Raw genomic sequence first — 22,435 nt, 5'->3', positions numbered from 1 at the left:
CTGGACTTCAAAATTGTGTTTGAAAAAGTACCATAAAATAGACTTGTTAACAAAATTGGAGCAGATGGGATTAAAGGGGCAGTGGCAGCATAGACACAAAATTGGCTGAGGGACAGAAAGCATACAGTAGGATGAATGCTTGTTTTTCAGAATGGAGGAACTAATACAGTAATGTCACTGTTGTTGCAGTGTGTGCAGTGTCTGACCCTGTGCTGTCCTTGGGAGGGGGCTGTTTGTGATGTTCCTGTGGGGTGTATTATCATCAGGGTATCTCTCTGAGCTGTCACAGGGTTGGGGCAGTGTGTGATATCTTTGTGCATGTCATGCAGGCCCACTGGTGTGTGGTTCCATCCTGATTCCAAGAAACAGAGCCCCAGCTATGGGCAAAAAGTCTCACTTCCCTGTGGATGTCTTGAGAGAGAAGAAGGCTGAGGGAGTAAACCTGGACAGTAAATCCGGAGTGGAGTCCCATAGGCGGTTACCTGTTACTTATCAGGTAGTTTTCCAGCAACTCCTACAGCAGAGCAATACCAAACAGTACTGTTTTTGTCCTTTCCTTTGGACAATACTAGCAATGCTGAGAGGGTGTCCTGATGCTCAGTGTCTCCATACTATTTGCCCAGGCATGTGCCCTGGAGAGGACACTTCAGCTTTGTGGTTAAACATTAGCACAACACGGGAAGAAACAGTTACTGATTGTAAGCTCTCACTCAATTGGTGTAGAGTATGAGCACCAGGGGTTACTTCTGACAGAGGGAGAGATCATCATGTCTCATTGGATAGCGACCACCCACTCAGTTAACTGCTGTCCTGCCACGACCTACTTGCTTCAATGGGTGCTTGGAGCTCAGAGAGTCATCTCTCAACAGGCGGTTCGATAATCTATGCACCAGGCAAGACAAACTTAACAAAGAAGACACCAGTCCTTCGCATCACAAGCTGGAATGTGAGGACCATGTGTCCTGGCCTTACTGACAACCTTCTGCAGGTTGATGGCACACACAAGACAGCTGTGATCGACAAAGAACTCACAAGGCTCAATGTGGACATTGCTGTGCTGCAAGAAACTAGACTCGTTCAAAGTGGATCCCTCAAAGAGAAACACGACACCTTCTTCTGGCAGGGGATAGCCCAAGAGGCAACTCGTGAGCATGGAGTGGGTTTCACAGTAAAAAAACACGCTACTTGTGATGAGTGAACCACCCACAGTAGGCTCAGAGAGACTTCATACTCTTCACTTGTCAACAAGCGCGGGCCCAGTTCATCTCATGTGCATCTATGTCCCGACACTCACCTCCACCCCAGATGTCAAGGATCAATTCTATGAGACACTTGACGCTGCCATCAGTAGAATTCCCAGCACTGAGGGATTGTATCTTCTAGGGGATTTCAACGCAACTGTGGTACTGACTATAGCTTGGCCAACGAGCATAGGGCACCAGGGGATTGGCAAGATTAACAAAAATGGACAGAGGTTGCTGGATCTATGCTGTCACCATGGACCCTGTGTGACAAACAGCTACTTCCAGTTCAAGCTGTGCCACAAGGTGTCCTGGAGCCATCCAAGATCACGCCACTGGCACCAGCTAGAACTTAACATCACCAGACGTACCACCCTCAACAGTGTCCTCATCACACGCAGCTATCACAGCGCTGACTGTGACACTGACCACTCCCTGGTGCGGAGCAAGGTCAGGCTTCAGACAAGGAAGCTTCACCCATCCAAGAAGAAAGGTCCTTCACGGATCAACACTTGCCGAATCACTGATCCAGAAAGGACCCAGGAGTTCCTCAACATCCTCGATCAGGCTCTTTCAGACAACACCCAAGGCCCCAGTGCGGTGTCAAAGTGGAATCATCTGCACGCCGCCATCTACAACTCTGCACGGGAAAAGAGATGGGAGGAATGCTGACTGGTTTGAGGCTTATTGGACTGAAATGGAGTCAGTTAAGTAACTAAGAAGAGAGCCCTCATGAACTACAAACCCGTCCCCAGCAGACAAACTCTAGACGCTCTCAGAACTACCAGAAACTAGTCTTTGCAGACTGCTCGGCACTGCACCAATCAATACTGGTTAAAACACTGCAACAGTATTCAATCTGCCACTGAATCTGGGGGATGCTAGAAGGACATATGAAGGAATTCAACACACCAAGGTTCCTTAGACAGCACCTTCCATACCCGCAACCTCTACCAACTAGAAGGACAAGGGCAGCAAATTCATGGGAACATCACCACCTGCAAGTTCCCCTCCAAGCCACACACTATCGTGACTTGGAACTATATCGCCTTTCCTTCACTGTTGCTGGGTCAAAATCCTGGAACCCCCTTCCTAACAGCACTGTGGGTGTACCTACCTCACACAGACTGCAGCGGTTCAAGAAGGCAGCTCACCACCACCTTCTCATGGGAAATGAGGAATGGGCAATAAATGCTGGCTTAGCCAGTGATGATCACATCACATGAATGAATAAAAAAAAAAGAGAGCACTGGGCCCAGCAGTAACTAAATCAGCACCTTTGAAGACAAAGACAGGGGTGATCATCACTGAACCTAACAAGCAGCTGGAAAGGTGAGTGGAGCATTACCTTGAACTCTACATAACGGAGAACATTGTCATTGAAGTAGCTCTCAGCGCCATTCCAGACTTCCCTGTCATGGAGGAGCTGGACAGCGACACCACCATAGAGCTCAACAACGCCATTGACCGTCTTGCCAGTGATGAAGCCCCGGGAAATGATGGCATTCCACCTGGAATCATCAAAAGTGGAAAAGCGGCTCTGCTGCAGCATCTCCATGAACTTCTGTGTCTCTGTTGGAAGGGACGATCTGCGCCTGAAAACATGCGTGATTCAAACATTGTCACCTTGTACAAAAATATAGGGGATCACAGTGACTGCAGCAATTACCGAGGTACCTCCTTGCTAAGTATTGTGGGGAAGGTCTTTGCTCGCATTTCTCTGACCAGATTGCAGACCCTGGCATCACATATCTATCCTGAGTCTCAGTGCAGCTTCAGAGCTGGTAGATCGACAGTCGACATGATTGTCTCACTTCGGCAGTTACAGGAGAAGTGCTGTGAACAGTACAGACCACTCTACATTGTCTTTATAGACATCACCAAGGCCTTTGATCTTGTCAGCAGAGACGGACTCTTCAAACTGCGATGGAACATAGGCTGCCCTCCTGAACTCTTGGGCATCATCTCTTCTTTCCACGAGAACATGCACAGTTCCATCAGTTACCATGGAGCAACATCAGATGCTTTCCAGATCAGCAGTGGGTTAAAGCAGGGCTGTGTCCTGGTGACAAATCTCCTAGAAACAGAGGAACATAGGAGGAGGCCATTTAGCCCGTCGAGCCTGTTCTGCCATTCAATTAGATCATGGCTGATCACCTGCCTCAACACCACTTTCCCGTGCTATCCCCATATCCCTTGATGTCATGAGTATCAAGGTTTCTATCAATTTCTGTCTTGAACATGCTCAATGATTGAACTTCCACTGACCCCTGGGGTACAGAATTCCAAAGATTCACCTCCATCTGAGTGAAGAAATTCAACCCAATCTCAGTTTTAAATGGCCTACTCCTTATTCTGAGACTGGATCCCCTGGTTTTAGACTCACCAACCAGGGCAAACATCCTGTCTACATCCACACTGTCACGCCCTGTAAGAATTTTGTCAGTTTCAATGAGATCACCTCTCAAGCTGACTGGGATTGGAGTCGATGCATGGGAAGTCCTTCCTGCCGACTGGAATTCCTGGAGAAAGGCATTCAGGAAGACCATGGGAAAAGCAGAGGACAAAAGAAATCACCATTTGGGGGGAAAGAGAGCCCAGAGGAATGAAAAATTATCAGTCGACCTCGGGCCAATGATATTCATCTGTACCAGCTGCAGAAGGGATTGTCACTCACGAGTCGTCCTCCACAGCCACAACAAACGATATTTAATACAGAAGTCACCTACACCCCGGGTGTAGCCCATCATCTTCCGAGACGGACTGTTGCCTATTACTACTGCAACTACAGCTACATCTATAAGAGCGGGTCAGAGGCTGGGAACTCTGCGGCAACTAACTCACCTCTTGACTCGCCAAAGCCTGCCCACCATCTACAAGGCACAAGTCAGGAATGTGATGGTATACTCATGCCTGGATGAGTGCAGCTCCAACAACACTCAAGAGATTGACACCATCAGGTCAAAGCAGCCCACTTGATTGGCACCCCATCCACCACCTTAAACATTCATTCCCTCCAGCACCAGTGCAGAGTGGCAGCAGTGTGTAACATTTACAAGATGTACTGCAGCAACTTACCAAGCCTCCTTCAACAGCACCTTCCAACCCACAAACTCTACCACCTAGAAGGATAAAGGCAGCAGACACATGGGAACATCACCACCTTCAAGTTCCCCTCCAAGTCACGGACCCTCCTGACTTGGCACGATACCGCCATTCCTTTACTGTTGCAGGGTCAAAAACCAGGAAGACCCTCCCAACAAGCACTGTGGAGGTGCCAGAGGATTGAACAGTGGCAAATGTGACTTCCTATTTCAACAAAGGGTGTAAGGATCGTCCGGGTAACTACAGGCCAGTGTGATTAACAGCAGTGGTGAATAAGGTTTTAGAAACAATATTCGGGAAAAAATCAACAGTCATTTGGAGAGATTTGAGTTAATTGAGGAGAGTGAGCATGGATTTATAAATGGGAGTTCATGCTTGACAAACTGCATTTTTTGATGAACTAACAGGAAGATGATGCAGCGAATGTTGTTGATATGGATTTTAAGAAAGGATGGATGGATGGATGATAAGGTACCACATAAAAGGGTGGTTAACAAAATTGAGGTTCATGGAATAGGAGATTCACTGTCCAATTGGATAGAGAATTGCCTTATGGACAGAAAATAGCGTATCGTAGTAAATGGTTCTTTGTCAGACTGGAGGATAGTCGACAGTGGGTGTTCTCCAGTGGTCACTGCGAGAACCACTGCTTTTTCTGCTATATGTAAATGACTCGGATCTTGGAATATCGAGTAGAATCTCAAAATATACCGATAACACCAAACCTGGAGGAGTGGTAAACAATGAGGATGATATGAACTGCCTGCAACAGGACAGTGATAGGCTAGCAGAATGGGCAGACAGGTGGCAAATAGAATTTAATAGCGACTAGTGTGGGGTGATGCACTATCGCAGAAGGAATTGGGAGAGACAATATATACTTAATAGCACAGTTCTAAATAGAACTAAAAATAATGCACCTTGTAAGTGGCTTGTTGGTCGAGGGGTATGATTCATGCCTTGGGTGTCTGATTGGTTCACATGCGAGAGGTTAACAGACTAGCCCTTCTTCATTTGTGTTTTTAGTTGAAGGTCATCTATTGGTTGCAGCCTTACAGAAAGTGAAATTGACGTTCATACAGATCCTGTATGAGGACAAGAGAACTGGATTCAAAGAGTCTGTCGACAAAATTGAAATGAACAAAATGCACAGGTCGCCAAGTGGGTGTCTGAAGGTGGAGCAGGAACTGAGAGCTGGATACAAAAACAACACGACTAGTATGTAGTATGGAATGGAATTCTTCTGTGTTTTTGTTGTTTGGTTCGAATTAGGGCGGCACAGTGACGCAGTGGTTAGGACCACAACCTCACAGTTTTAGGGGCCTGGGTTCAATTCTGAGTACTGCCTGTGTGGAGTTTGCAAGTTCTCCCTGTGTCTGTGTGGGTTTTTGCTGGGTGCTCTGGTTTCCTCCCCCCTCCAAAGACTTGCAGATGATAGGTAAATTGGCCATTGTAAATTGCCCCTAGTGTAGGTAGGTGGTAGGGAATATGGGATTACTGTAGGGTTAGTATAAATGGGTGGTTGTTGGTCGCCACAGACTTGGTGGGCCGAACGGCCTGTTTCAGTGCTGGATCTCTAATAATAATAACTCATCGATTTTCTTGTTTTTCTCTTTTTGGATTGCGTTTGAATAATTGTGGATCCTTCTTCAGGCTGTTTCCGTTCACCAGAAAGTTCTGACCTCTGATGATGTTGATCGTAATAAGCTTCTAATAGTTTTGGAACTGAGCAAATTTCTTTAGCTTGAGTCTACAAGATGTTACTCAGTCTGACATGTGGATCCAAGGGAGGATTTGAAAGCCACCCATGCATTGGAGCATACAGTGTATCCATCCAATAAGAGACTGAGTAGAGGTGACAGTTCAGTCAGTCGAATATGAGACTTTTAATCTCAGGGTTGTGAGTTTGAGTGCCATTCTGTGTTTCCCTTTTTTTAGGCTTCATTAGCAGAGAGTACAAGGAGTGTTTGACATGAAATTCAACAACAGTGTGAGCAAGTCATGCTTTGATTCAGGACTCTTATCTCTCTGCAACATCTCGCTGTGAAAGATTGAACTTTATCTCATTTAATTCTCAGCTCGGGGTCTGTGCGGCTCAGTGGGACTTCTGGCTGTCTCCCGCTTCACAATCCATCAGAGCTGAGAAAGCAATGGGGAATATTACTCACATGTTGTGTTCTGTAACCTTTCTGAAACAATTGAATGTATGTATTTTCTTCCAAAACAAGGACACAAAGACATTAACAATGTGGGGCTGAAATAGCTCAGTTGGGGGAGTGTCAGATTGAAGATCTAAAGGCAATTTCAATTCTTTATGCGTCCCATGCTTTTGTTCTGATTTTCCAGTTGCACAATTTACTTTGAAATTATTTACCAAGCACCAGTGGATTGGATTTGAGAAACAACACAGAGTCATTTACAGCATCGAAGGTGGTCGTTTGGCCCATCATGTCCATGCTGGCTCTCCCTGGAGCAATCGAGTCAGTTCCACTCACCAGCTCGATCCCTTTCCTCCTGCAAGTTTCTTTCCTTCAAGTATCCATCCAATTTCCTTTTCAAATCATTGATTGTCTCTGCTTCCACCACACTCGTGGGTCAGGTCATTACCACCCACGGCATAAAAAGTTCCACCTCATCAAGGATGTGAAATATGTATATCTTCTATATTGAGCGTATTCTTTATTTCTATGAGGAGAGAATGGCAGTCAACATGAAAGGGAACCCAAAGATCTTTGAGCAGTATATAAGTAATCAGTGGATAGTAAGAGGTGGAGTGGGCCTTATTAAGGACAAAGAGGATAGTATCTGCTTAGAGGTGCAGGGCAATGTTAATATATTTAATGAGTACTTTGTATCAGTGATCACTAAGGAATTGGAATCTGACAAAATATCAGTAGAAGCGGAGAGAGTAGACGCAATGGATAGGGTACAAATTGAGAGAGGGAGCTACTAAAAAGGCTGGCTGTGCTTAGGGAAGATAAATCACCTGGTCCGGTTGGTTTACATCTCAGATTGCAAAAGGAAATGCGGATGCAGATAACGGAAGGGCTTGATATAATCTTCCAATCTTCCCTGGATACGGGGGAGGTGCCAGAGGATTAAACAGTGGCAAATGTGACACCCTTATTCAAGAAAGGGTGTAAGGACAGTCTGGGTAACTACAGGCCAGTTAGATTAACAGCGGTGGTGGGTATGGTTTCAGAAACAATAAACAGGGAAAAATCAACAGTCACTTGGAGAGGTTTGAGTTAATTAAGGATAGCGAGCATGGATTTATAAATGGAAGTTCATGCTTGACTAATCTAACTGCATTTTGTAATGAACTAACAGAGAAGGTCGATGAAGGGAATGCAGTGGATGTTGTTTATATGGATTTTATGAAAATATTTGATAAGGTACCACATAAAAGGGTGGTTAACAAAATTGAGGTTCATGGAATAGGAGGATCAGTGTCCAATTTGATAGAAAAGTGGCTTAAGGACAGAAAACAGTGAGTCATATTAAATGGTTCTTTGTCAGACTGGAGGATAGTCGACAGTGGTGTTCCCCAAGGGTCAGTGCGAGAACCACTGCTTTTTTTGCTACAGATAAATGACTTGGATCTTGAAATATAGAGTAGAATCTCAAAATATGCCGATAACACCAAACCTGGATGAGTGGCAAATAGTGAGGATGATATGAATTGTTTGCAACAGGACAGTGATAGGCTAGCAGAATGGGCAGACAGGTGGCAGCTGGAATTTAATAGTGACTAGTGTGAGATGAAGTATTTTAGCAGAGGAATAGGGAGAGACAATATATACTCAATGCTCCAGTTGTGAAGAATGTGCAGGAGTAGAGGGACTTGGGTGCATGTCCATCAATCTTTGAAGTTGGCAAGACATATTGCAAGAGTGGTTAGCAAAGTATAAATAGAGGCATTGAGTACAAAAGCAGGGGAATTCTACTGAACCATTATAAAGCTCTGGTTTGGCCCCAACTGGAGTGTTGCGTCCAGTTCTGCTCACCACACTTTGGAAAGGATGTGCGGATCTTTGAGAGGATGCAGAGGAGATTCACCAAAATGGTTCCAGGTCTGGAGGATTATAGTTTCAAGGTTAGGCTGGAAAAGCTAGGGTTGTTCTGCCTGTATCAAAGGATATTGAGGGGAGAATTGATAGAGGTGTATAAGGTTATGACAATTTTAGATAAGTTGGCAAGGAAAAATTGTTCCCATTAACTATTGGTACAAGGACTAGGGGCACAGATTGAAGGTTTTGGGCAAGAGTTGCAGGGGGAATGTGCGGAAGAACCTTTTTACACAGTGATTGGGAATGATCTGTAACTCACTGCCCACGAGGGTGATGGAAGTGGAAACATTCGATGATTGCAAAAAGAATTTGAATGGGCATTTGAAGGAAATAAATTTACAGGGCTACGGGGATCGAGCAGACGAGTGGGACTGACTGGATCGATCCCTGGAGAGCCGGCATGGACTCGTCGGGGCGAATGGCCTCCTGTTATCCCACAAATGACTCAGTGACTCGATGAGTCTCGGTCACTCGCAGAGTCAAGAAAACAGAGTGATGGATTTAACAAAACATTATAAGTTATGTTTGTTTTGATAAAATGCAATAATAACTCGTCTCCACTCCTAGTATTTCTAAATCCCACACAGTCACCATAATGTGAACAATTATTTCCTGTTCTGTCTCTCTCAGATTTGTAAACTTCACTGTATTGGAGTGAGGTGACATCTACTGGTGGTAAACAAGAACTGCAATCAAGCGGCAGAAACTCCACAGTCTGTCAGGGTTAAAGAAACATTGCAATGTGAGGAAATAGTGAAGGGGTTTGATTGGGTAGATGGAGACATGATTCCACTTGTGGTGGTGTCCGAAGCAAGGGCCGGAATTATGAAATTGTCATTCATAAAAGAAATGAGGAATTCATGAAAAATGTAGGAACGTAGTGAATTCTTAGAATGTGGATAGAATAGAAAGTGAGATTGGATGGACAGAAGCAGTCTGAAAGGATGGCTGAAACAAAAGGTGAGTGCCCTGAAACGTTAACTGTGTTTCTGTCAGCACAGATGCTGCCAGAGCTGCTGAACATTTCCAGCACTTTCTGTTATGATTTCAGCATTTGCAGGATGCTGCTTTGATCTGAAAAAAAATGGTTGAACAGCTTTTCCACAGGAGCTAAAAATTCATGCATTGTAAATGGCTCGTTGGTCTAGAGGTATGATTCTCGCTTTGGGTGTATAGTTAGTTAAGATGCGACAGGTCCCGGGTTCAACTCCCGGATGAGCCCATTTTCATTTGTGTTTTTAGTTGCAGGTCATCGATCAGTTGCAGCCTGACAGAAGGCAGAATTGACTTTCATACGGAGCCTGTTTGAGGACCAGAGAACTGGATTCAAAGAGCCTGTCGACAAAATTGAAATGAACAAAATGTACAGATCACCAAGGGGGTGTATGAAGGTGGAGCAGTAACTGAGAGCTGGATACAGAAACAACACGACCAGTATCTGGTATGGAATGGAATTCTTCTGTGTTTCTGTTGTTTGGTTTGGATTAACTCATGGATTTATTTGTTTTTCACTTTTTTGATGCGTTTGAATAATTGTGGATCCTTCTTCAGGGTGTTTTCTTTCACCAGGTAGTTCTGACCTCTGATGATGTTGATCGTAAGCAGCTTCAACTCACTGATAGTTTTGGAACTGAGCAGATTTCCTTTGCTTGAGTCTCCAACATGTAACTCAGTCTGACATGTGGATCCATGGGAGGATATGAAAGCTGCCCCTGCATTGGAGCACACAGTTGCATCCATCCAATAAGAGACTGAGCAGAAGTGACAGTTCAGTCAGTCGAACATGAGACTTTTAATCGCAGGGTTGTGAGTTTGAGTGCCATTCTGTTTTTCCCTTTTTTGGGGGCTTCATTAGCAGAGAGTACAAGGAGTGTTTGACATGAAATGCAACAACAGTATGAGAAAGTCTCACTTTGATTCGGGACTCCTCTCTCTCTGCAGCATCTCGCTGTGAAAGATTGAACTTTATCACATTTCTTTCTCAGCTCAGGGTCAGTGCGGCTCAGTGGGACTTCTGGCTGTCTCCCGCTTCACAATCCATCAGTGCTGAGAAAGCAATGGGGAATATTACTCATATGTTGTGTTCTGTAACCTTTCAGAAACAATTGAATGTATGTATTTTCTTCCAAAACATTCATTCTCAGTACTGAGAAAAATAGAGTACATGATTGACTGTATCAGTAAGTGGGAAATGTTTAAAATATGTTGTGACCAGTGGAGAAATGGGATGAGAATAAATAATGCCCTCTTCTGATTTCAATTGTATAAGCATTTGTGATTTGTCTCTGTAGCTTAGTTGGTTAAAACACCTGCCTATTAATTAGGAAATCCTGGGTTCAACTCCCAGCAGAGCCTCATGTCATTATTAGCAACATGCTTTAGAAGTTCACATCTGTGTCTTGTGAGTTTGAACTCATAATTCAAATTTCATGATGAATTTCAGTCGCAGGAAAAACAGCCTTTGTGAAGAATGTGAGTTTGGATTGGCTGTTCCTCCTTGTCCAGAAGTTCAGTCCTGATATTTCAAAGGTAACTTCTTTGATAGGAATTTGTTCACCGTTCCATTCAACCTGGAAAACAGCTTGACATTAATCTCACTGAAGGAACGTGTGACCGCGTTCTGTGTTGCAGAGTGTTTGTGTCATTATGTGTTGCTTTTAACCGAGACTGGGACATGACGCAAGCGGGAGGGTTGATCTGAGGTTTGGAATATTTGTCTGTCAGGAACAAGAAAAATCAAAGTAACCAAATAATAAAACCTATGTCTCGTGTGGTTACCGGGAAAAGGTCAGAAAATATTAAATTTTGTTCTATTCAATACAACTGTGTGAACTTTGCCCTTTCCTGCCTTTTGTAAACAGTATTTGAAGTGTCTCAGTAAAAATGATCAGCGTTGATGAGAGTGGACTCTGGGTGAGCATCTGCTGAGTGTGACAGGGTCAGGACTGGATGCAGGAAGTTCTCTGACAGTCTCTCTCTCTCTCTCTCTTTGATGGGTTGAGTTGATTTTCAACTGGCAACTGTTGGTGTTTCGATAAATCAAGTTCCCTCCACTGATTTATTTGGACAGACAGTGTCGTATAAGGATGTAAAGGGTTAATGCTGAAGACAGTGGGATCAACCCCTCCCACTGTCTGAGTGATGATGTAACAGTTACATGAGATGAGGTTTGGGAGAAGAGAGAGCAGCACCAAGGATGCTAGCTGAGGAGGCTTGATGAGTGTGTATATAGTATTGTGTAAATTAGAAAAGAGTTCTTAGTTCTTTCAGTGGGAAATTTGTCCAGAAAATATCGAGAAACTCACAATTTTATTATTCAGGAGTCGAAACACAGATATTAACTCCACGTGACAGTTCTGGGTTCATTAACAAAAAAAAGGTAGCGAATAATATTGCTGACTGATTGAAATCCCCCAGTGAGGAGACAGTTAAACAGGTGATCTGTTGGGACATCCTTCGATCCAAGCTTTCAGCAGCGTTTAATCTCCCTTTTTGGTGAAATTCTCTGTTATTTGCAACTTTTTTTAATCCAGCTTTGATGGGCGAGTGAAAAAACTGAAAAAATTGAACACTTCCATTCTTTATTTTCTTCCTTCTTTCCATCAGTTTGTCTTTTATGTCCCAGATCAATATAATGATGAGAATCCCAATTTAATCTGCTGTTTCTGGTGTTTTATCCATTCCAATCAAAATTCAACATTCCAATCTAATCTATTTGTTATTCCACAGTGTCTCTCCAAGTGTTTTATTCTGTTGTATTCTCTCACAGTCTGCTTGATGATCAATGTTACATCTCACTCTCTATTCTGGTGAAGATCGGAAGCAGTGATATCTGCTTACACCACCCACCAAGTCGGTCTGAAGCTGTGCCTCGCTGATCATGTGGGGTTCGGAACATAGGAACAGGTGTCGGCCATTCAGCCCATCGAGCCTGCCCCGCCATTCAATATGATCATGGCTGATCATCCACTTCAATGCCCTGTTCCCCACACTTTCCTCATATTCCCTTATGTCATTTCTATTTAGAAATCTGTCAATCTCTGCTTTAAACATACTCAATGACTGAGCTTCCACAGCCATTTGGGGTAAAGAATTCTAAAGATTCACAACCCTCTGAATAACAACATTTTTTCACATCTCTGTCCTAAGTGGCTTCCCCCTTATTTTGAAAATGCATCCCCTGGTTTTCCACTCCCCATCCAGATGAAACATCTCAGCTGCATCGACCCAGACTGTCCTTTAAGTATTTTGTAGGTTTCAATGAGATTCCATCTCATTCTTCGAAACTGTAGAGAATACAGCCCCAGTTTCCCAATCCCTCTTCATAGAACAGTCCCACCATCCCAGGAACAAGTCTGATGAACCTTTGCTGAACTCCCTCCATGGCAATAATATCCTTCCTATGGTAAGGAGACCAAAACTGCACACAGTACTCCAAGTGCGGTCTAACCATGGTTCTATACAATTGAAGAAAGAATTCACTACTCCTGTACTCAAATCCTCTTGTGATGAAGGCGAACATACTATTAGCCTTCCTAATTGCTTGCTGCACCTGCATGTTAGCTGTCAGTGAATAGTGACATGGACACCCAGATCACCCTTTTATTCTATACCTCAGCTAATAAAGGAAAGGATTACATATACCTGCTGAACCACCTTATTGACCAGTCCTGCTACTTCAGGGATCTGTGGACATTCACTCCAACATCCCTCACTTCCTCTGCACCGTTCAGTGTTCTCCCATCAATTGTATATTCCTTTGCCTTTTTTGACATCCCAAATGCATCACCTCACCTTTGTCCAATTTGAATTCCATTTACCACTTCTCTGCCCACCTGACCAGTCTATTGATATCTTCCTGCAGTGTTCAGCTATCCTCCTCCCTTTCAACAACACAGACAATTTTTGTGTCATCTGCAAACATCTTGATTGTGCCCTCTACATTTATGTCCATATCATTAATATATACCACAAAAAGTAGGGGACCTAGTTCTAAGCCCTGTGGAATACCACTGGAAACAGTCCTCCAGTTGCAAAAACACCCGTAACCAATTCCTTCTTGTTTCCTGCCACTGATCCAATTTTGTATCCAGCTTGCTACATTCCCCTGGATCGCATGCTCTTTTATGTTTTTTTTAACCAGTTTGCCATGTGGGACCTTGTCAAAAGCCTTGCTAAAATCCATGTAGACCACATCATAAACTGCACTATCCTCACAATCCTCATTGTTACTTCTTCAAAAAATTCAATCAAGTTCGTCAGACAGGAGCTTCCCTGAACAAATCCATGCTGATGATACTTGATTAATCTGTGCCTTTCTAAGTGACGGTTTATCCTGTCTCTCAGAATTAATTCCAATAATTCGCCAACTATTGAGGTTCGGCTGACTGGCCTTTAATTGTTCCCTCACTTCCTTTTTCAACAATGGTGCAATGTTAGCAATAAAAACAAAAAGTGCTGGACATACACAGCAGGTCTGGCAGCATCTGTGGAGAGAGAAGCAAAGTTAACATTTCAGGTCAGTGACCTTTCATCAGAACAGAAACATTAACTTTGCTTCTCTCTCCACAGATGCTGTCAGACCTGCTGTGTATTTCCAGCGCTAATAGTTTTTATTTCAGATTTCCAGCATCTGCAGAATTTTGCTTTTATTGCAACGTTACGAGACCTCCCATCCTCTGGCATCACACCTGTATCCAGTGAGGGATTGGAAACTGATGGTCAGACCTTCCACTATTTCCTTCCTGGCTTCTTTTAACAGCCTGTGGTATATTTCATCCGGCCCTGATGATTTATCCACTTTCAAGTATGCTAATCCCATTTATACTTCTTCTCTCCCTCAGTTTATCATGTCCAATACTTCACACTCCTTCTCCTTAATTACAATATATGCCTCACCACCTCATTTGTGAAGACAGTAAAGTATTCATTAGCACAGTGGCGCAGTGGTTAGCACCGCAGCCTCACAGCTCCAGGGACCCGGGTTCGATTCCGGGTACTGCCTGTGTGGAGTTTGCAAGTTCTTCCTGTGTCTGCGTGGGTTTTCTCCGGGTGCTCCGGTTTCCTCCCACAAGCCAAGAGACTTGCAGGTTGATAGGTAAATTGGTCATTATAAATTGTCACTAGTGTAGGTGGTAGGGAAATATACGGACAGGTGGGGATGTTTGGTAGGAATGTAGGATTCGTATAAATGGGTGGTTGATGTTCGGCACAGACTCGGTGGGCCGAAAGGCCTGTTTCAGTGCTGTATCTCTAATCTAATCTAATCAAACATACCCACATCTTCCACCCTGATGGGCCCTACTCTTTCCTCAGTTGCCTCTTACTCCAATGTATTGATGAAACATCTTTGGATCCATTTTGATTTTGCTTGACAATATTCTTTCATGCTCTCTGTTTGCTCTTCGTCGCTGCTCCCAAATGCCTCTAGTTGAGACAAAAGACAACTTATCAGAAGTGGGATCACAAGGACGAAAGTGGGGATGTTCACTGATGATTGCACAATGTTCAGCACCATTCATGACTCCTCAGATACTGAAGCAGCCCGTGTCCAGATGTAGCAAGACCTGGAGAACATCCAGGCTTGGGCTGATAAGTGGTTAATAACATTTGCGTCACATAAATGCCAGGCAATGACCATCTCAAACAAGAGAGAATCTAATCATTTCCCCTTGATGGTCAATGGCATTACCATCACTGAAACACCCACCATCAATATTGGGGGAGTTAACATTGACCATAAACTGAACTGGACCAGCCACATAAATGCATTTGCTACAAAAGCAGGTCAGAAGCTAGGAATTCTGCAGTGAGCAACTTACCTCCTGTCTCCCCACATCTTTAGATCTTTCCACCATTTACGAGGCACCAGTCAGGAGTTTGATGGAATACTCTCCACTTGCCTGGATGAGTACAGCTCCAACAACACTCAAGTAGCCTGCTTGATTGCCCCCATCCACCAGCTTCAACATTCACTCCATTCACCACTAATGTACAGTGGCAGCAGTGTGTACAATCTACATGATGCACTACAGCAACACACTAAGGCTCTTTCAACAGTACCTTCCAAACTCTGAACCTCTACTACCGAGAAGGACAAGGGCAGCAGATGCAAGGGAGCACTACCACCTGCAAGACCCTCTCCAAGACACACACCATCCTGACTTGGAACTGTATCGCCATTCCTTCATTGTCGTTGGGTAAAAATCCTGGAACTCCCTTCCAAACAGCACTGTTGGTATTCCTGCATCTCAAGGACAGCAGCGGCTCAAGAAGGCAGCTCACCACCTCTTTGTCAAGGGCAATTTGTAATGGGCAATAAAAGCTGGCATAGCCAGCGATGCCTATGTCCCAGGAACAAATGAAAAAAGTGAGGAAATAGTGAAGGGCTTTTATAGAATACACAGAGACATGTTTCCACTTGTGGTGGTTTCTGAAATAAGAGCCAAAAATATAAAATCAACATTCATAAAACCAATGAGGAATTCATGAAAAATGTATTTATGCAGTGAATGGACAGAATCTGGAATTTGCTGTCACAGGGAGAGGTTGGGGTGAATAGTATTGATGCACTTAAGGGGAGGTGGAACAAATGAACACGTGTATGGGGAGAAATGAATTGAGGGATATACATATCGGGCTTCATTTTTTAAAATTTGTGCATATGAAGCAGGATGGCTGGAAATATGTGTAGAGCATAGAGCAGTTGGGATGATCCCAATGCAGTGTTTTGTCTGGATGGATCTGCCCAGAACACCTGTGATGCAGGAGCTGGGAGCTTCAGTACTTCAGTGGAGGCTGATACTGACACTGGTTTTCATTAGTGGGTGTTCTTAATGATTATTAATTGAGAAATTAAATTCACCTCTTTGATATTATGCCCCTCACCTGTTCTTGAGTTATAAGATATATTTTTTCTTCATAGAGGCAAATACCTGAAGGTATTGTGATGAATGTGATGGTTGCTGCACTCGAGGCACAAGGAACAGTGCAGCCAACTCCTCTCACACACAGTCGGTACATTATCACTCATAGTACAGAGGGATAGACAGTTCATCAGTTCCCTAGTCTCAGACTGCAAATGTAGTCAGGCCCACATTGATTCCAAGTTCCAGAGACACATTTTCAATCATACAAAGCAGGAGAAAAAGAAGTTGTTTACATTTTGCCCCAATTAAGTCCCACTGATAGTCAGATACCTCAATCCCAGGTCAAAATCACACCCACTCGCAGATTGAAATGCAATGTGTCAATCTAAATATAATGCAGACTTAGCTAGCAATTAAATATCAGATAGATTTGGCACACACTACTGATTGAATGGCACAGAATCTAAGCTAATGATGTACCCTGAGATTTAAATTAAATACCGTACCCAAAGCTCACACCCATTCATTATAAAGGATGTTTAAACATCCCCATAGTGTACCCTGAGATACAAGTGACATACAAGTCCAACATTCATTACAGTGAAAGTTTCAAAGGTGCTGAAAGCTATTGTAAGCTGAGACACAAATTAGATACCAGTTCAGAACTCACGCACGCTGTGAAATTGAAAGATACAGAATCAATTCGATTAGTGTCGATTGATCTGAACATTTTATACCATTCTAAAAACTCATACAATATCAAACTGAAATACAGTATTAATTCCATTAGTGTAGATTGATCTAAACATTTTATACCATTCTAAAAACTCATACAATATCAAACTGAAATACAGTATTAATTCCATTAGTGTAGATTGATCTAAACATTATATACAATTCTAAAACCTCATACAATATCAAACTGAAATACAGTATTAATTCCATTAGTGTAGATTGATCTAAACATTATATACCATTCTAAAAACTCATACAATATCAAATTGAAATACAGTATTAATTCAATTAGTGTAGATTGATCTAAACATTATATACCATTCTAAAAACTCATACAATATCAAACTGAAATACAGTATCAATTCCATTAGTGTAGATTGATCTAAACATTATATACCATTCTAAAAACTCATACAATATCAAACTGAAATACAGTATTAATTCCATTAGTGTAGATTGATCTAAACATTATATACCATTCTAAAACCTCATACAATATCAAACTGAAATACAGTATTAATTCCATTAGTGTAGATTGATCTAAACATTATATACCATTCTAAAAACTCATACAATATCAAATTGAAATACAGTATTAATTCAATTAGTGTAGATTGATCTAAACATTATATACCATTCTAAAAACTCATACAATATCAAACTGAAATACAGTATCAATTCCATTAGTGTAGATTGATCTAAACATTATATACCATTCTAAAAACTCATACAATATCAAACTGAAATACAGTATTAATTCCATTAGTGTAGATTGATCTAAACATTATAGACCATTCTAAAAACTCATACAATATCAAACTGAAATACAGTATCAATTCCATTAGTGTAGATTGATCTAAACATTATATACCATTCTAAAAACTCATACAATATCAAATTGAAATACAGTATCAATTCCATTAGTGTGGATTGATCTAAACATTATATACCATTCTAAAAACTCATACAATATCAAATTGAAATACAGTATCAATTTTATTAGTGCACATTGACCTAAACATTACATACTGTTCCAAAAACTCATACAGTATCAATTCCATTGGTGGAGATTGATCTAATCATTGCCAGTCCAAAAATCACATACAGTATCAGATTGAGCAATGCTGATATGAAGTGTAAACTGTGATGTAAATTAGATGCCTGGACAGAACTCACCCAGACTGCGGAAATAAAAAATACAGTTGTCTATGATACGCATTATTTTCCAGCCAAAAACATCTCATACATGATCAGAGTGAAATAGATTATCAATTCCATTTGTGTAGACTGAACTCCACATGATGGCGGCACAGTGGCGCAGTGGTTAGCATTGCAGATTCAAAGCTCCACTGACCTGGGTTCAGTTCTGCGTACTTCCTGTGCGGAGTTTGCAAGTTCTCCCTGTGACCAGGTGGATTTCTGCTGTGTGCTCCAGTTTCCCCCCACAGCCCAAGAATTGCAGGTTGTTAGGTAAATTGCCCCGAGTGTGAAGATGTGGTAGGGAATATGGGATTGATGTGGGATGAGTGCATATGGGTGGTTGCTGGTTGGCACAGACTCGGTGGGTTGAAGGGCCTGTTTCAGTGCCGTATCTGAAAATAAAATTACAAACCTGTAAAAACTCTCATTGTGGTTACTTTACAGGACGAGTAATCCAAAAGTCTCCACTAATGGACCAGAGACATGAGTTCAAATTCCACTGCAGTTGCTGGGTAATTTATAGAATCAAAGTAAGTTTATGGCACAGGAAGAGGCCACTTGGCCCATTGTGTCTGTGCCAGATGAAAACGGTCCACCCATTCTAATCCCACCTTCCAGCATTTGGTGCATAACCCTGCAGATTACGTCATTTGAGGTGTATATCCAGACTCATTTTGAATGACTTGAGGGTTTCTGTCTCAACTCCCCTATCAGGCAGTGAGTTCCAGACCCCCTCCACCCTCTGGCTGAAAAAAAACTTTTCCTCATCTCCTCTGTAATCTTTATACCAATCACTTTAAATCTATTCCCCTAGTCACTGACCTCTCTGCTAAGGTGAACAGGCCCTTCACTTCAACTCTATACAGGCCCCGCAAAATGTTGTACATTTCAGTCGGATCTCCCCTCAGTCTCCTCTGTTCCAAGGAGAACAGCTCCATCCTCTCCAATCTTTCCCCATAGCTGCATTTTTCCAGTCCCGGAAACATCCTCGTAAATCTCCTCTGTACCCTCTCTAGGGCAATTACATCCTTTCTGTAATGAGGTGATCAGAACTGCACACAGTACTCAAGTTGTGGCCTGACTAATGATTTATACAGTTACAGTACAATCTCCCTGCTCTTATATTCTATACCTCGTCTAATAAAAGAAAGGATTCCATATGCCTTTTTACCACCTTATCAACTTGTCCTGTTACCTTCAAGGATCTGTGGACATTTACTCCAAGGTCCCTCACTACCTCTACACCTCTCAGCACTTTCCTAATAATCGTGTATTCCTTTGACTTGTTTGACCTCCCCAAATGCATCACCTCACACTTCTCTGGATTGAATTCAATTTGCCATTTTTCTGCCCATCTGACCAGACCATCAAGATCTTCCTGCAGCCTACAGTTATCCTTCTTGCTATTTACCACATGGCCAATCTTTGTGTCATTTGCAAACTTCTTGATCATGCCCCCTACATTTACATCCATGTAGACCACATCATAAACTGCACTACCCTCATCTATTTTCCTTGTTAATTCTTCAAAAAATTCAATCAAGTTCGTCAGACAGGAGCTTCCCTGAACAAATCCATGCTGATGATACTTGATTAATCTGTGCCTTTCTAAGTGACGGTTTATCCTGTCTCTCAGAATTAATTCCAATAATTCGCCCACTATTGAGGTTCGGCTGACTGGCCTTTAATTGTTCCCTCGCTTCCTTTTTCAACAATGGTTCAATGTTAGCAATAAAAACAAAAAGTGCTGGACATACACAGCAGGTCTGGCAGCATCTGTGGAGAGAGAAGCAAAGTTAACATTTCAGGTCAGTGACCTTTCATCAGAACAGAAACATTAACTTTGCTTCTCTCTCCACAGATGCTGCCAGACCTGCTGTGTATTTCCAGCGCTAATAGTTTTTATTTCAGATTTCCAGCATCTGCAGAATTTTGCTTTTATTGCAACGTTACGAGACCTCCCATCCTCTGGCATCACACCTGTATCCAGTGAGGGATTGGAAACTGATGGTCAGACCTTCCACTATTTCCTTCCTGGCTTATTTTAACAGCCTGTGGTATATTTCATCCGGCCCTGATGATTTATCCACTTTCAAGTATGCTAACCCCATTTATACTTCTTCTCTCCCTCAGTTTATCATGTCCAATACTTCACACTCCTTCTCCTTAATTACAATATATGCCTCACCACCTCATTTGTGAAGACAGTAAAGTATTCATTAGCACAGTGGCGCAGTGGTTAGCACCGCAGCCTTACAGCTCCAGGGACCCGGGTTCGATTCCGGGTACTGCCTGTGTGGAGTTTGCAAGTTCTTCCTGTGTCTGCGTGGGTTTTCTCCGGGTGCTCCGGTTTCCTCCCACAAGCCAAGAGACTTGCAGGTTGATAGGTAAATTGGCCATTATAAATTGTCACTAGTATAGGTAGGTGGTAGGGAAATTTACAGACAGGTGGGGATGTTTGGTAGGAATGTAGGATTCATATAAATGGGTGGTTGATGTTCGGCACAGACTCGGTGGGCCGAAAGGCCTGTTTCAGTGCCCCCCACTAAGCTGAACTGAGTGGCCGGACCCCTGGGAATCCCCTCGAACTGTATCGGGAACATTTTCATTTGCTGTAAATGTAAAAATGTAATTGGCATGACAAATGTGAAATGGAAGGGTTGTGAAGCAACTCATGATTGTGCTGAAGGAAACTGATCTCCCTTGCAATGTTTGGATTTTTTGGTGCTGTTTGAAACTGTTTGGCAATGTATTTTTAACAGATTTTTATGAATAAAGTCTATTTTGGAAATAAAAAAAAGAGAAGGAAGCAGCTTCTAAGAAGGGCGCCAAGAAAACCTTAAATAAACCGTCAACAAAGGGCGGCAAGAAGCGCAGGAAGGAGAGTTACTCCATCTACATCTACAAAGTGATGAAGCAGGTTCACCCCGAGACCGGCATCTCCTCCAAGGCCATGAGCATCATGAACTCGTTTGTGAACGATGTTTTCGAGCGCATCGCGGGTGATACTTCCCGCCTGGCCCATTACAACAACCATCAGCTCCGGGAGATCCAAACCGCCGTGCGCCTGCTGCTGCCCAGGGAGCTGGCCAAGCACGCCGTGTCGGAAGGGACCAAGTACATCAGCTCCAAGTAAAACTGCATAATGGACTGAAAAACAGATCAAACACAACGGCTCTTTTAAGAGCCACCAACAATCTCTAAAAAGCTGCATCCGACATCTCTATGAAATCACTTTAAGACAATGTCTCATATAATAACGATCCCACTGCTGTGTTTGTATCTCCTGTTATTAACCGAACACGAACCCATAATCTGATCACCCGCCTTCACTTTTTTTGCTTAAAGCTGCTCTTATTCTGGTTTTTCACAGCCCCTGAATTACCGCATTAACAGCTGATTTCAGCGGTAAGGATTAGACCTTCATCCCTTCACTGATTAATCATTTTATTAACAGCAACTCTCCGCAGTGTAACAGCCTGGGATAGGATTATTAGAGAGCAAGTTAAGGGCCGTTTGAGGACTTGATCCGGCTCCCTCTTTTCAGAGAAGGACACTGGGCTCTGATTCAAAGCTAAACAGAGTATTTCACTTCAGGCCAATGCAGGCCCCACCCGGGACAGTTTGAAAGCGATTGCAGAATGAGTCACAATTTAAATAACATTTTACAAGTTGAATAAAACAAAATCAAGAGAAGGGACTTTAAATCTTTGACTAAGGATGACATTTATTTTAATCAGCTCCTTTCCGATGATGAAATTGGCGGGCTTTTTGAAATTGACAAATTATCTGCTTCTGATGTCGTGGCGGGTAAATCCCGCCCTCTTCTGTTGGTCAGTGACCTGATTGGTGAAGAATATAGGCAAATGAGGTGAATTAAGTACCGACCATTGAGGAGAGTTCTCAGTCTTTAAGTAAAGTAAATGCTGCGGAAATTATCCATTTATGAAAGTATTTGTGAGATTGTGGAAATGTCTGGAAGAGGAAAGACCGGCAGGAAAGCTCGGTCGAAGGCTAAGTCTCGCTCCTCCCGGGCTGGACTGCAGTTCCTGAGAAAGGGCAACTGTGCTGAGCATGTGGGTGCCGGAGCCCCGGTCGATCTGGCTGCTGTGCTCGAGTATCTGACAGCTGAATTCCTTGAGCTGGCCGGTAACGCGGCCCGGGACAACAAGAAGACCCACATCATCCCCAGACACCTGCAGCTGGCTGTCCGCAA

The 22,435-nt window shown here is 43.0% G+C and overlaps 1 protein-coding gene across 1 annotated transcript; it reads left to right on the top strand.

Moving 5' to 3' along the window:
• The first annotated feature begins 3,225 nt into the window (after positions 1-3,225).
• Positions 3,226-21,355, top strand: LOC137358448 (histone H2B 1/2-like). Its single transcript, XM_068024412.1, has 3 exons — positions 3,226-3,280; positions 5,373-5,507; positions 21,021-21,355. Exons 1-3 carry the CDS (start codon positions 3,226-3,228, stop codon positions 21,353-21,355), a joined length of 525 nt encoding a protein of 174 aa, XP_067880513.1.
• The last annotated feature ends 1,080 nt before the right edge of the window (positions 21,356-22,435 follow it).

The sequence above is a fragment of the Heterodontus francisci genome, chromosome 50 (assembly GCF_036365525.1).
Source record: "Heterodontus francisci isolate sHetFra1 chromosome 50, sHetFra1.hap1, whole genome shotgun sequence".
Classification (NCBI taxonomy): domain Eukaryota; kingdom Metazoa; phylum Chordata; class Chondrichthyes; order Heterodontiformes; family Heterodontidae; genus Heterodontus; species Heterodontus francisci.
The sequence above is the reverse complement of the archived record's forward strand: the minus strand, read 5'-3'. Positions and strand labels throughout refer to the sequence as shown.